This window comes from Notolepis coatsorum (genome assembly GCF_963971535.1).
Source record: "Notolepis coatsorum genome assembly, chromosome: 3".
In the NCBI taxonomy this organism is placed as follows: domain Eukaryota; kingdom Metazoa; phylum Chordata; class Actinopteri; order Aulopiformes; family Paralepididae; genus Notolepis; species Notolepis coatsorum.
This window is the reverse complement of record NC_140167.1, coordinates 67660442-67676476: the sequence shown is the minus strand read 5'-3', so window position 1 is coordinate 67676476 and position 16035 is coordinate 67660442. Positions and strand designations below refer to the sequence as shown.

Genomic DNA, 16035 nt, shown 5'->3' with positions numbered 1-16035 from the left:
AGAATAGGGACTCGAGGAGAGATGGTTTTAGAGGAGGAGGAGGTGGGGTATGAGAAATGGAGAGAATAGGGACAGCGAGGACGAGAGCACAGAAGATCAGAATGAGACAGGGGGAGAGGAGAGTGCGAGACTTGACGAGGAGCTGATCGCCGGCTGGCTGGCTGGCGAGCGGGGGAGGAGGCCGAGAACTCTGAGGGGGGGGGGGGGGAGATAAAGAAGTGAAGTGTGGGAAGAGGAGTCCGGCCTGTAATTGCTTTCTCCTTCCTCTCGTACCTCTTCATCAATCTCGTCATCCGCCCACCGAGTGTTTCTCAGAGGAGACAGCTGCTCGGCTGCACGTCTGCGTCCTGCCGCCGTGGACGAGGTTGAAAGGAAGAGCGGCGGCGTTATTTGTCTTTGCCGATCGAACGCTTCAGACGGAGAACCGCGTGACTCAGTTTCAAACTTCATTATCTCTCTAAGTGATTAGTTAGGACTGGCTTTACAACTGCAAATGGATGTCTGAAAAAGTTATATGGTTCTTGAGTGCAAGGGTTCAATTGTCTAGGTTTTTACCGCCCTCCTTTACATAATTCCTTGGTGTTGTTCAAGGAAACTATAAAAGAAGGAAGGGTCATCACGTCAGAATACCAGCATTCTACACTCTGCTTTGTACCAGACGTTGGTGCCAGTTCTATTGAAGCCTATGGGAGATGCATGGAGAAGCAAAATATACCAGCTATTTGTGAGGAAATATACATTAACCAATATATCAAACGTTAGCTAGTTAACAATGCAACAAATTGCAGATGATTCTGACATCCGGGGTAATAACCTGACATGTCATAAAGGAGGAGATGATCCCATTCAACTCAATGTCGGCCGAACTGAAAGTTTCCACACTTGATATTTTCACCTTGCTGCACACTGCCAGCTTTTCTTCCCCTGGGCCGACTTTGATAGTACCTCCAGAGAGGTACTCTGACATCACCAATTGGGGGCATAGTGTGCAACGTGGTGAAAATATCGACCACTCGGCCAGCTAAATGACCATGTGATTAGCACTCTTTTACGTACACATAGTAAACAAGCTGGAACTCTTAAGTGACCTTGATGTTCTCCTTTCAACCTCTGAACCTCTGCATTGTACTTAATGAAAAGGAGGCTAAGCACCCGATCAATCTGACCCCTGTTTCTGATGCGGCTGTCGATAAACCAGGGGAAGGAGATTATTAACCCGATGGACGTGGCGTTGGTGATTTATGGGCTACTGTACTGTTACTCAATACAAACGCTCCTCATGACCCCCCGGGTAGACCCAACGCGCTAGACTACAATTCTGAAGAACACTGTAAAGTGCTGTAAATAGGTTTTATCTTGATATGCGTTAGAAATGGGCTGCACATTTTATGCATTTAATGCTTTTATCCTTTACAACTTATGCCTCACATTCACCCATTGACTCACCAATCCACACACGGACGGCGGAGGCGACCATGTCAAGGTGCCTGCTCATCGGGAGCAGTTAGTTGTTTCGATGTGGAGGAGCTGGAATCAAACCGGTAACCTTCTGATTAACAGACGACTGCTCTATCACCTGAGTCATTGTCACCTCTTACTAAATTAGTCAGAAATACAGATGATTGGCGGTTAGGTGGCCGAGCGGAGATTGCGTTCGTCACCAGCCCCGGAGCTGTGAGCTTGATTCGCCTGTTCGAATCCAGCTCACAGCTCCGGGGTTGTCACCAGCTTGGCTGGCCGTCTGCACTGATACAATTGGCTGTATCAGAGGGTGGGAGAAGCTGGCGGGGTGGGTCCGGGTCGTTGTAAACAGCGACTCCTACAGTTCGGTCGGGGCGCCTGCTAAGCGCGGATTGGACGTGAGGGGGATAGTGTGGTCCTCCCACACGCTACGCCCTCTCAATGAGAATCCGCGCTGCCAGGTGAAAAGAAGCGGTGATTGGCTGGACGTGTGTCGGAGGAAGCACGTGGTAGCCTCCACTCTCCCAGATGATCTGACTGTGGGGGGTAAGTGCGCAGCGACCAGGAAGGGACTGGGAATTGGCATACGACTAACATTGGGATGGGAGAAAAATCGGAGGAAAATGGAGGGGGAAAAAGACCAATAAAAAAAAAGAAATACAGATGATTGCACCTTAAAAAAAATAAAAAAGTGTTACTTAACTTTGTTTTCATTTCATGCCAGCAATTGCTTGGAGGCATACTGTAATATTAAAGGAATATCTGTACCCTGGACAGCTTTTAACTATAACTCTTTGAGGTGTAATTGTTTCTTCTTCTTCATCTGTTTTACACATCATCGTTATGGTAACCATCATTGTATCTTATTTGATAAGGTTGGGTGGTCCTCTCTGGCAGAGAGACGTGTCTTGCATTGGCATCTGTTTCTGTGTCAGGCCATTATTGGTGATCTCCCGCCCTACATCACCTCATTGCTGGACCCTATCACACTCACTCTGGTGATTGGCTTACACTTAACCCTTTCACTGCCAAATGACAAAGGGTTAACCATTTCACTACCACACTACAGAAGGTTAACCTTCTGTAGTGTGGCAGTGAAAGGGTTAAGGTTGCACTGAATTAGGAAAATCTGATTTTAGCTTATGTGCCTCAGAAACATGGAATGTTTTGCAATGCACTTTAAAACTCAATTCATTAGTATCTATTAGTCAGTGAAGCAAACCACTTCACCACAGTATGCAGTTGTTTTTAATCATTTTAAATGTTTAATTAATTGACTTTCTGTTTCTATATATATATTTTTTTTTATTCATTATGTCTTGTATTTCCCGACGTCATTGTAAACAAGAGCTCGCTCTCAATGATCCTTGGAGATTAAATAAAGATTGAATGAATTAGAACAGTTCAGTTCTCAAAACTCTAAACGTGAGATGGTGCACCTGAAAGGGTTGGGAACCGTACTTTAGTGTGCAGATATTCCCACGTGTCCCTCTACACACACACATACACACACACACACACACACACACACACACACACACACACACACACACACACACACACACACACACACACACACACACACACACACACACACACACACTCTCATACTCTACTCTACTCCGTCAAATGGGTAACATCGCATCTTAAATTGTGCAGTCATCTTTAAGTTCTAGGCACTGTGCAGTAAATGTGAATATCTTTTAAAAGATAACCCACGAGGGAGCGTAACTAAATCGCGGAGAACGTCGCCAGGGGGCCTCTGCCCACTTGAGTTGCGCGCGGAGCACATAGGGGAGCCTCCTGTGTAGTGTGATTATCATGCACAGGAGTGTGTGCCGCGCACAGGTTGGAGGGGCCGCGCTGACCTTCACTAATGGAACTGCTGCAGGGGCAGACAGGTATTAGTATTCCATTAGTGTTCAATTACAAGAGGACTTAATTAAGTTGTCCGAATGCTGTTCAGAGTTAGAGCCTATCCATTAGGCCCGGATACGTTCAACGTAAAGGCTAAGTTGTTTGTACAAACGTGTGTGTGTGTGTGTGCGTGCTTGTGTGTGGCGTTGTGTTTGTACGTTCTGTGTGTGTCTGCACAAATTAAGAGGGAGAAATAGTGCCTTGTTTTTGCACGTCTGTAGTGTGTCTAGTGGTGTTTGTGCATTAGGAGGCCGGTGCGGTGGTGCCATAACTCAGACGTCTATGCATCAATTTGTCGGTTTTATTAGTGGTGTAATCTTTTCATTATCCTAATGCTGGTTGAAATTGCTTTTCTGGAAAAAAAACAACAACATAATTGTCTCACGTGGGTGGACAGGTGTTTGTGTGTGTGTGTGTGTGTGTGTGTGTCTGTGTGTGTGTCTGTGTGTGTGTGTGTGTGTGTCTGTGTGTGTCTGTGTGTGTGTGTGTGTGTGTGTGTGTGTCTGTGTGTGTCTGTGTGTGTGTGTGTGTGTGTGTGTGCGTGTGTGTGTGTGTGTGTGTGTACACATTTGTGAGCCCGTGAACTTGCCCTAGCCTGCTGCTGTCTGAAAGTGTCTACTGTATGTTTATGTGTAGTAACGTCTGTGTCTACTACATGTATGCTTGTAATACGTCTGTATGGTTTGTTTATGTTCCTCCTCTGTTTTTAAGCTCTGTACATTATACTTCCATTCCTGAACATGGCAAGTAAAGTAAACTTGAACTTGAAACTTCAAGAACTTGAACTTGCTTGTCTGTTTCTGAAAGCAGAGGGAAAGGACATACTTTAGTTTCCCCCCCTGCCCGACACATCAGGGGTCGGCAACCCGCGGCTCCGGAGCCGCATGCGGCTCTTTAGCCACTCAGCGACTGCTCCATGTTACAATTTTCGTTTTTTTTTTAATAAATCGTATTTATTAAATAAATAAATCGGCGCAAGCTTTCTCCCACGGGTACATCTCTGCGTGGAGGTCGACTGCCTCTCCCTGACCTCTGCAGGTGGCTAATCTTGAGTTTCCGACCCCCAGCCTAACCATAAATAAATCCAAAAAAAGGAAAGCCTCCGAGGAAAATAGAGGGTTTAATTCAGCGTGGACAGATTAATTTGCTTTCACAACTAACGATGCAGGCTTACCTGTATGCCTGATATGTGGTGAGAAATTTGCGAACAACAAAAAATTTACTTTTTATTTGATACATGTTCCACAAATAAGGGAAGGACTCAAATAGAGCTGCATAGTTCTGTGTTTTATTTCAAAGTAGGTCTACAGTACAGATGCCAGTCTTTTTTCAAAGTGGACTACTTTTTATTTGATATATTTTCCACAAATAAGGGAAGGACTCAAATATACAGTACCTGCATAGTTTGGGGGTTTATTTCAAAGTAGGTCTACAGATGCCAGTGTTTTTTCTCCTCTTGTGTTTTATTTCAAAGTAGGTCTACACATGCCAGTCTTTTTTCTCCTCTTCATAAGCGTTTGAGGGTTTCCTTTGTTATAACGGGTAAAAACAGCAATAAAATGTAAAAATTATCTTTTTGTTGTTTTATAATTTCATGAATACAACAAACTGTGTGCTATAAGTATAAAGTATAATAAATCGCAAATTACTTTGGGTATGCAATTATCAGGCGTTTAATGCTAAATGTGGAGTATGCTTGGGTATAACTATATATAAAACATTATACACTGTGTTATCTTCATTTTAAGGGTAAATAGGTTTTGCGGCTCCAGATGTATTTTATTTTGTAGGGGGGGGGGGGGGGGGTGGCTCTTTTGATAGTAAAGGTTGCTGACCCCTGGGCCCTCATTCATCAACGTTGCGTACGCACAGATATGTGCTTAACCCGTGCGTACGACCATTTCTAAGCAAAGTGTGGGATTTATCAATTTGAACATGAACTTGACTTTGTGCGTATGTCTACGCACAGCCCAGAGCATGCGTAGGTGACGCCCTGTGGTAGAATATGGGGACTGCAGACGGACGGCATAGCTCTCATCAGTTGCATGCATTAGTTTCAACGCGGAAATAAGCTTCCGTGCATTACTGGCACGTGTTCTGTATGAACCGTAATTCATTATAGTTCATTGTGAAATAGCGACAGTAGTGTAATTATAATGGGCTCATGCGCGAACAATAGGTTGGCTTGCTTGTTTGGCACGGGGGCAGACGCAGAACACCAACCGCCAAACGCGATTAAATATTGTTTCAAATAAAAAGCGACATACTATTATTTTGTGTCATGTTTCCAAATAAGATTGGCCACAACGAAATGCTTTCTACTTCAATTTGTTGGTTAGAATAGATTACCTCGCTCCGTTGAAACTTCACTGAGACACTAACAGTAAAAGACAGTATTTTTTTTTGCACCGAGTGAATCCACTGTCACTTGCTCCTCAATGGGAAACCAACCTAGATTTACCATGAAGGACTGGTTCTGGCCGAACCGTTCGTTATACAAGAATCACAGAGACGTTTCAAAGGTACTCACAGTTGCACGAGGGTTTCGGACACAAATACGGGATGGGTTGAAAGCTCTGCGTTGCTAATAAACATTTTAAATATTTTTTATAAACTGGTCAACACTGCATTATTTCCGGCGTTGGGTGCATGATGCGCATGCGCTGTGATCACAACCAGGCAGCCAACGCCGAAAATAATGCCGTTTTGAGCAGTTTATACAAAATATTTAAATGTTTATTAGCAACGCCGAGCTTTCAAACCATCCCGTATCTCTGTTCGAAACCCTCATGCAACTCTGTGTACCTTTGAAATGTCTCTGTGATACTTGTATAACGAACGGTTCGGTTAGAACCAGTCCTTCAGGGTAAATCTAGGTTGGTTTCCTATTGAGGAGCAAGTGACTGTGGATTCACTCCGTGCATCACAGTCACGAAAGGGGCAAGGGATTCAAGTTTGCGTTTTTATTGATCACATAGGCAGGCTATACATGGCGTATAGGCTACATCATACATGGCAGTGAGATTCATTGTTCTTGTATATGCTCTCGTATTATTGTTTATATAGGCTACCCAATACTGACATCTAGAAATCATATGCAGCAGGTAGAAAAAAGACGGGAAATCCGTCGCGATTTGGAATAAAATTGAAGAGAACTTTAATCCCTGGGTATTAATCGAACAAAACGGGAAAAGGCAGTCATATTCCAGCACCGTCTTTATTAGTGTTTGCGCTGCCCTGGCAGCAATGGTTAATAGATATCATATCCGACATCACCGTACGTGTACATGTCTGTCAACCTGTCTCGTATTTCTCCATAACACCCTTCCCTCGGGTCAGTCCACTTTTCCACATTTCATGGGGGTGTTCCATTACCGTATATGGTTAATCGGGGCGGTTCTGGTATGCAAATACATGAAAGTGTGCACAAGCCTCAGCGTAGGAGCAAGGTGATATTTATCATGACAGGTGTGCGTAGGACCTGTGTACGCACGTGTGATAAATCCCGTTTTTTTGTGCGTGCACACATTCTAAATTCTGTGCTTACTTATGGAAATAGAACATTTTCTAAGAAAACTTGATAAATGAGGGCCCTGGTCTAAATGAACCAACCCGTGTGTGTGTCGTCCCATCAACATGCTGTGTAAGAAATAGCTCAATCTAAGGCGATTGTCTGATTACCGTGCCTTTAATCAGCAGCAGAGAGTGAGTGGATCTCTGATTGAATGATACTGAGATGAGAGTAACTGTTCTATTAGACAATCAGATGCCCCCCAGCCCCCCCCCCCACCTGTTCAATTTGATAATCTGACACCCTCCAGCCCCCCCACCTGTTCTATTTGATCATCTGACACCCTCCAGCCCCCCACCTGTTCTATTTCATAATCAGCCCCCCACCTGTTTTATTTGATAATCAGACACCCCCACCTGTTCTATTTGATAATCAGCCCCCCCCTCCCCACCTGTTCTATTGATAATCAGCCCCCCCCCCCACCTGTTCTATTTGATAATCAGCCCCCCCACCTGTTTTATTTGATAATCAGCCCCCCCTGCCTGTTCTATTTGATAATCAGCCCCCCCCGCCTGTTCTATTTGATAATCAGACACCCCACCTGTTCTATTTGATAATCAGCCCCCCCCCCCCCACCTGTTCTATTTGATAATCAGACACCCCCACCTGTTCTATTTGATAATCAGCCCCCCCCCCCCCCCCCCCACCTGTTCTATTTGATAATCAGACCCCCCCCCCCATCCAGAGCCGAAATGTCAGCGTGACCGCAGGCAATTCGCTTACACCTCCAAGGTCTGATGGGGGGGGGGGGGGTCATTGAATGGATAGATCATTGTTGGGAACTGCAAGAGATGAAAACCAATAGTGCTTTGACATTTTGATTGTGACGTTAAATTGGAAGGAGAGAGAAAGAGAGAGAGAGAGAGAATATAAATAGTCAATAGCGTAAAAGGTATTGAGGCAATTTCCGTTTGACCTTTATTTGCCATTTACCCAAGTCATCTTGACAGAGAACACTTGCTCTTTTCAGTTCATGCTCCCCACTAATTTACTGACGTCAAAGGGAACAACAGCAATTTTTCTATTATTATTAATTTTTATTTATATTGTTTAGGGAATAATACAACATGTTATAAAGATCCCACACTGCTGCTGCGCGCTCAAGGAGAACACGCTTCAAAGACTTTTGGGCAGAGAGAGCACCAATAAGTAATCTCACCAGGCAGCGCAACAAGGGAAATTAATGGAGCGCGAAATTAAAACGTTAAATACATATTCAATAATAGGCAGAGGACCACTGCCTGGAAGATGAAAAGCTTCTAACCTGTAGGGCAGGTATATCTTACATTTCTGAGTTTGTTCGTTGTCCAGTGTCCCTTGAGTTTACCACCAATGGGAAGTCAGGGTGTCAGTGCAGGCAGGGCTTGTTTTACTGTACGGTCGCGGCACGATACGTTGTGCAGTTCCTGACTCAAAATGGCAAAGTATTGCCAACCGATATCACTGTCGCTACTCTCAACTCAACCCTACACGACACTTCTGAATCTGACTTGTAAACAAAAAGCTAAACGGTCTCCAAGCACACAGCCCTCTGCCTGCACCGCTAGTCTGCACGTTTTTTTCTAACATATTGTAATACCGCCCCTAAATAATATCAGTTTTTAGAAAATGGCCTTTGTTCCCCTTTAAAACCTGAGAGATGCCTTGCTTAACACTTTCTGCGCCAAAAACGTCGTACAACGGGTTTCAAGTTCATGCGAATTCTGCCAGATCACGGCGTACGACATTATTTTGATCATATTTCATATTTTCGCCATGGTATTCATATTTCCCTCACAGAGGCTGGTCTGATGCTGTGGGACTCGGCACAACTCTGCAACGCTTCAATACTGCCACCTGGTGGATGATCGGCGAGTTGCCAAAACCGGAAATGCCAGTTGGATATCGGTGCGTCTCCTAAATACGTCCGGCCACTCGCTTATCGTTGCGGGACTCAAGACACACGTCCATGTGTAGCGATCGCTGCCATAACTCAATAATCGACATGATTTGGGCTGTTATTATTATTATACAAACCGGAAATGGATCGCCTCGATCCCCATCAAATAACTGGGATCTTTTTGCTCCAGTGTCATCGCCCAACGGTAAGAGGAGGCTGACGTTACTTTCAGCCTGTTTGTTTATTATTATCCATACAAACTGCTCTGATCTATATATCACCCATACTACATGAAGCATTTAACGACGATCACGGAATTATAAACGCCCCCCCCCCCCCCCCCCCCCGTTCACCCGCGCATGATCAGTCATAACGTTTAGGACCATGTACAGTTGAAATTTTTAATATAGCGTGGATCGGTATCAAACGGCATTTGATAATCTATATATGCATTTATGCCTATATCTCACGTTCTAGGAATTACTGCAGAAAACGATAAAAACATTTATATTCTAGACGGTATTTTTGTATGAATGTGTGAATGAAAAAGTAAAACGTTCCTACATCCTGAACGATAGATAATCGATGTTGAATGGGCCATAGTAATGTCAATTTAGCAATACAATTTAAAAAGTTATAGCCCTGCAAAGAAGGTAAACATCTCCATAGGCTTAGACTGGTGGCAGTGATCAAACATTGATGGATATAAGCGTGGCAGTTAATGTGTCAAGGGCACCTTCATTCATTTCCCCCGGCTAGATTTTCCAACCCAGTCCGAGGTATTCCAACAGACAAACTTTGGGTCACAGGCCCATTTCATTATCTTTTATGGTACTGCCACTGCTGTATGACATTATGATACATTTCTTGAAGCAACCGTAACCGTGATTTAGCTCTTATATCTGGAATTGTGTTGTTGTATCTGTTACGTTTGTGTGTTTTTCTGTGTGTCTGTCCATCAGGATATCTTATTTAATTTTACCTTTTTAATAATAATAATAATAATAATAATAATAATAATAATAATAATAATTATTATTATTATTATTATTATTATTATTATTATTATTATTATTATTATTATTATTATTATTATTATTATTATTATTATTATTATTATTATTATTATTATTATTATTATAATTTCTTAAATGTATATAGCGCCTTTCAGGAAACCCCAGATTTTAAGATAGAATTAAATGTTGGAGACTTGAGTCACATGACTTGGACTTTATGTCACAAGGGCAAGAGCATTAGCAGGTGTAACTGCCCCACTGGCTACTAGAATCAACCACACTCAGCCCTCTAAACTCACTCCACATACTGCAGTGATCCCAGCTGGAGAACGGGGCTCAACGATATTATTTAGGGCAACATGCCCTGTTTTAGCCCATAGTCCGTAGCTATTGGCAGGCCCTTGGGTTCAGCTCTTGTACTTTTGGTCCACGAACCCTCCGCTCACTAACACCACACTTCTACAGAAGTTACTGAATGTCCTTAAAAGGCACGTCTTCAAGTGGCAAAGAGAGGCTATTTCAACCTAAGAGTGAGTTTACATTAACGGGTAGGTAGTGTAGAAAAGGTATCGTTTGAAAATGTTCTATTCTGGTGCCGATACCAATACCTGGGATACATTTTTCGATACCTTACTTTGCTAAGTTATGTGCTGTGTGAGCCAATCGGAGGCTTTGTTACATTTTGGATGATTTGAACAGAAGAAATGTTATACAGTATCTTGGAAGAAAACATGCTTATTGACTCACTGACACTGATGAGATTAACAATTTAGCTATTGAACTTTGGTATTGAATGACAGTGTTTAAAATGTAGGTACCACAGCATTTTTCGATGCTCGATAGTATTGAAGCAATTCGATCGATACCATCGAAATATTGAATTTCAACCCAACCCGACTAACAGGCTATTATCACCAAGGTTCAGCCATGTTGACGGGCATTCCTCTGAACACTTTGTTGTGTGTGTGTCTCCACAGAAGAAGGAGTGGACATGGGACGAGAGCAAGATGATGGTGATGCAGGACCCCATCTATAGGTAAGCTGTCCCGGCAGTTGCCTGTGCAAAACTCTTGGGCGTAAAAAGTTAAATCTTGAAATGACAAGGATGGGAGGCAGCACCAGCATTCTCACAGAAGAAGCTCAGCACTGGGAGACAACCGCTACCTCTAACAACATGACTTGTCTCCCAGTGGTGAAAGAGAAACCCTTTTCTGAACGTTATTATGACGACACTGACTCAACGTTATTATGACGACACTGACTCAACGTTATTATGACATTTACATTTACATTTAGTCATTTAGCTGACGCTTTTATCCAAAGCGACTTACAAGTTCTGTACGACAAGTCATCAGGAAGGGCACAACTCTATCAGCTGAGTAACAATGTTCATCAAAGTGTTGAGTGCTACAGTGTAGGTTAGTTTATTAGGACAAGTGCACGACAGTAAGGTTAGTTAGGGTTAGATTTTTATTTTCTTTATTATTATTTTTTATTTCAGATAGTGGTTGAAGAATTGCGTCTTTAGTCGACGGCAAACGTTTGGACGGGTTTCGGCTGTCCTAACTGGGGTGGGTAGTTCATTCCACCATTGTGGGGCAAGGACTGAGAAAAGGCAGGTTCTCCTTGATAACCCTCCCGGAGCTCAGATAGGAGTGGGTCTGAGACGGCCAGAAGATGCAGAGCGTAGGGGTCTTGAGGGTGTGTAGTTAGAGACCATTGACCGGAGGTAGGCGGGAGCGACACTGACTCAATGTTATTATGACGACACTGACTCAATGTTATTATGACGACACTGACTCTGCGTTATTATGATGACACTGACTCAGCGTTATTATGACCACTGACTCATCTTCATTGTGTAATTCTAGATTTAGTCTGAGGAAATCATCAACATCAAGGGCTCCAAGCAACATGTTTTACTAGCATGCATTGTTCTCAAACTGTTTGGTGAATGTCATTTCATTCCATTATTTATTCTCAAAAAAGGATTGAGGTTTCCCTTATTGGCAATGCTGTCGACATTACAGGGATATTACAACATTTAAACATAAAATGAAGATAAGTAAAATAAAAATAGATGATTAGACATTGAATAAACAGTTACAAATGGAAGCAGGGTGAATTGTAATCATGTTTTTATGGATAGTGGGGTATTGATTTTTAGCGTGAGTTCAAGATCATTCCAAGAGGCCAGGGCCCTCATTTATCAACAATTCTTATAAAGTGTTCTATTTTAGTACTTAAGCACAGAATTTAGAATGTGTGTATGCACAGAAATATTGGGATTTATCAACCGTGCGTACACAGGTCCTACGCTCCTCCGTGTTGATAAATACCATTAGGTTCTACGCTCCACGCTCGTGCATGATTTTAAGTATTTGCATATAGCACCGCCCGTAATTAACCATATTAATTAATGGAACACCCCCATGAAATGTGGAAAAGTGGACTAAGCCGAGCGAAGCGTGTTATGGAGAAATATGTGACAGGCTGACAGACATGTACACGTACGGTGATGTCGGATATGATATCTATTAACTTAAAGACCATATTAACTAATAAAGACCGTGCTGGAATATGACTGCCTTTTTCCGTTTCGTTCCCCTCCATTTTATTCCAAATCGCGATGGATTTTCCGTAAATTTTCGACCTGCTGCATATGATTTGTAGAAGCATACAATCTATTTTGATGTCGGTATTGGGTAGCCCGTAGCCTATATAAACAATAATACGAGAGCATATACAAGAACAATGAATCTCACTGCCATGTATGATGTAGCCTACGCCATGTGTAGCCTGCCTATATGTGATCAATACAAACTTGAACTTGAATTCCATCATGTTTGTGTGCGGGTCTGCCGGAGCTCACAAGGCTGTTGTCACAATGTAAATAAGAATGTGCACTGAAAAGTTACAATATGTAGTTGGTTGATTATTTGTATGATAGTCAGTAAATCCTTTATTTGAAACAATATTTAATCGCCTCCGTTAGAATTTTTTTTTGCAGGTCTGAGTGTCCGGTAGATTTCAATCTACCGGACAAATGGGATAAATTCCGGTCAGAGTTTATTGAGCTTAAAAACAATTGATAGGCCTATATAAAGAATGACATCATCAAGGCATTTATAATATTTTAACTTAAAACTAGGCTACTTTTGCGTATACAGTCATTAATATATTCCAAATAAAATAAGTCCCTCGAGACTTCGTGCTGCTGCCGACTTGAGGTGTCGGTGGGCAGTCTGCCCGACATTAATAAATAGCAGTCTGTTATAATCACATTTTTATGAGCTAACGAATTCCGTTATATTGGACATTTGTATTAATTATATCAAGCGAAGAACTGAGAAATTTGGCAGAGAGAGACGGCAACATTATCGTGGGTTTGCGTGATGACTCCACCTCCCAACCACTTGGTGCTGGTCATAATGTCCTGTGAAAATAATTCCCTCTAAGCACAATTTGATTATTTGAATTGTATTAAAATAGGCTAAAATTAAATAGCCTATGCGATCATTACATTTGTTTCATCGTTGCTTCACCAAGCAGCCGGTCTAATAATGACATCGCTGTTGTCAGCGCGAGCTGGCTGCAGTTAGATTTACGTGAAGCATGGAGCTGCAGACACACAGAGCAGCAGTGTTTTTAGGTCCGGTCTGGGCTCAGCAGCGCCCCCCACCCAACAGCTGAATTGCCAATGGCTGAATTGGAGTACTGCACCCTGCCGGCCTGCAGATGGATGCTTCTCACAAATCTAACTGCAGCCAGCTCGCGCTGACAACAGCGATGTCATTATTAGACCGGCTGCTTGGTGAAGCAACGATGAAACAAATGTAATGATTGTTTCGTTCATCGCATAGGCTATTTAATTTTAGTCTATTTTAATACAATTCAAATAATCTAATTGTGCTTAGAGGGAATTATTTTCACCGGACATTATGACTGGAGAGATTAAATATGTCGGATTTCATCAGATTTTGCCGGTCAAATACCGGTAATTACCGGCTAACGGAAACGCTGGTTTGGAGGTGGGTGTTCTGCCCCTGGTGCCAAACAAGCAGGCCAACCTCTTGTTCTCGCGTGAGCCCGTTATAATTACACTGTCGTTATTTTACAATGAACTATAATGAATTACGGGTCATACAGAAGTTGAACACGCCAGTGTTGGAAGTAATGCACGGAAGCTTATTTTGCAATAATAATTCTACCACCGGGCATCCAGTTACGCATGCTCTGAGCTGTGCGTAGATATATGCACAAAGTCAAGCACACGTTCAAATTAAATCAAATCAAATCAAATTTATTTATAAGGCCCGACAACACACGTTAATGTCCCCATGGGCCGTACAGGTCTTCTTTAAACAAGTCAAGAAGAAAACATAACAATAAGTCAAGAACAGAACAAGAACACCATAAGGTCCAAACATTTTTAGATGAATGCAAATAAATGAAAGAATGCAAGCACTCCCAGACATACCCCACGCGAAGGTAAGGAAAAACTCACTAAAACCTAACAAATTGATAAATCCCACACTTTGCTTAGAAACGATCGTACACACGGGTTACGCACATATCTGTGCGTACGCAACATTGATAAATGAGGGCCCAGGGCATTGACTGACTTTCCAAGTTCAGTCTGCACATTCCTAGACAGAAAGGTAAAGAAACAATATACGTTGTATTTTATGGCAATAACGTTGACTCAGGGATGCACCGAATGGGAAATTCTTGGCCGATACCGAAAATAGGAAACAGTTGGCCGAAAACCGAATGCCGAAAGGCAGATTTTTTTTTTACCAATGTTGTTCAGCTACCTGATTATGGAAAAATATATGATTATGGCTAAACTTAACTTAAATAATAAATAATCACTATTATGGGTCCATAAAACATTTATTCAGCACTTCTGAATGCATACAGTACATTAATTCCAAGTCAAGTGCATTTTCTTTTCTCTGTAGGATAACTACAAAGTGCATTCAGAACAAAGCCAATGTGCTTTAAAACTGCATAAAGATCTGCACACATGAGAGGGAGAATAGCTTATAGCAGACTTAATGATGTTACTGTAGAGGCTACAGTAAGTATTTTATATAAAAGTACCCCCTCCAATGTACAGTAAATTACCTAGTATGATTGTCAATATTCCAATGTACAGCTTTGCTTGTACAGTTGTACAGTGTTTCCCCCCCCAACTTAGCGAATGCCGTTATTGGCAATCAATTAATCAGAAACGACCCCCCCCCCCCCCTTTCATGCATTCATGATGAAACATAATACCTATCATATGCATTTGATTTGAAAATAATAGCGTGTCCAGGGACGAAACGCCAATGGTTTTAGTATAATTCACGTCGCGCCCTATAGCCAGCCTCCCAGGAATTAGCCCGGATCATTCCGAAATTATACTCATATTCACCACGGGATAACGCGTAAACGAATTCATGAAAAAAGTTATTCTTTTTTGCATCTTGAACGGAAGATAGTTACTGTCAAATGACCATGGTATTGTATCCATAGCTATAATATAAAATATAGATTTAGCTTTACAAACAATGTGACGCACAGTGAAACTATGTAATGAAAACCTGGCCGTGCTATAGCTAGATGGGGAGATCGAATGGCCCTGAATGTGTTAAGAGGTTAAGAGGTTAATGTCAATAAACGCATCTGGCAGAGCAGTACATTTAATAAGAGTTGCAAGTCCTCAATGACTAGTTGTACAGAGTTAGCAATAAAATAGACAATATTGACACCCACAATATATTTAATATGAATGGTAAATAAAACCGGACCCATGATTGATCCCTGCGGGACACCTTTTGTAATCGGTAACAACTCTTGACTGGACTGTGTAGTCTATCTAAAAGAACAGAAAGGGAATCTCTCCCTCTCCAGGGGAAGAATGTGAAAAAGGCACTTTGGTGACAAGTTATACACAAATAACAATATATATAGTCAAAGGCATACTTCTAAGAGGAGTTAATATTAAAATCATGTTTTTGAGTGCAGAGAATAGCTTTAACGTAGAGAATAGCTTGTCTCTATGCCACATAGCCAGCACGTGGTCCTCTTAGCAACTCCCCAAGGACTGAAGGACTGGCCTCTGAGGTTAAGAAACGCTAGAATAATCAACGCACCTTGACATGGTGTGGAGGGCAAAGTAGGTCCTGAGTGGTTTCCGTGGA

At 42.2% G+C, this 16035-nt stretch overlaps 1 protein-coding gene across 1 annotated transcript in view; it reads left to right on the top strand.

Moving 5' to 3' along the window:
* The window catches only part of LOC311225843 (uncharacterized protein), a 407506-nt gene that overhangs the window by 200227 nt on the left and 191244 nt on the right, over positions 1–16035 (top strand). Inside the window, 1 exon segment of the mRNA XM_084311236.1 lies at positions 10822–10880. Coding sequence (XP_084167362.1) covers positions 10822–10880 — 59 coding nt within the window.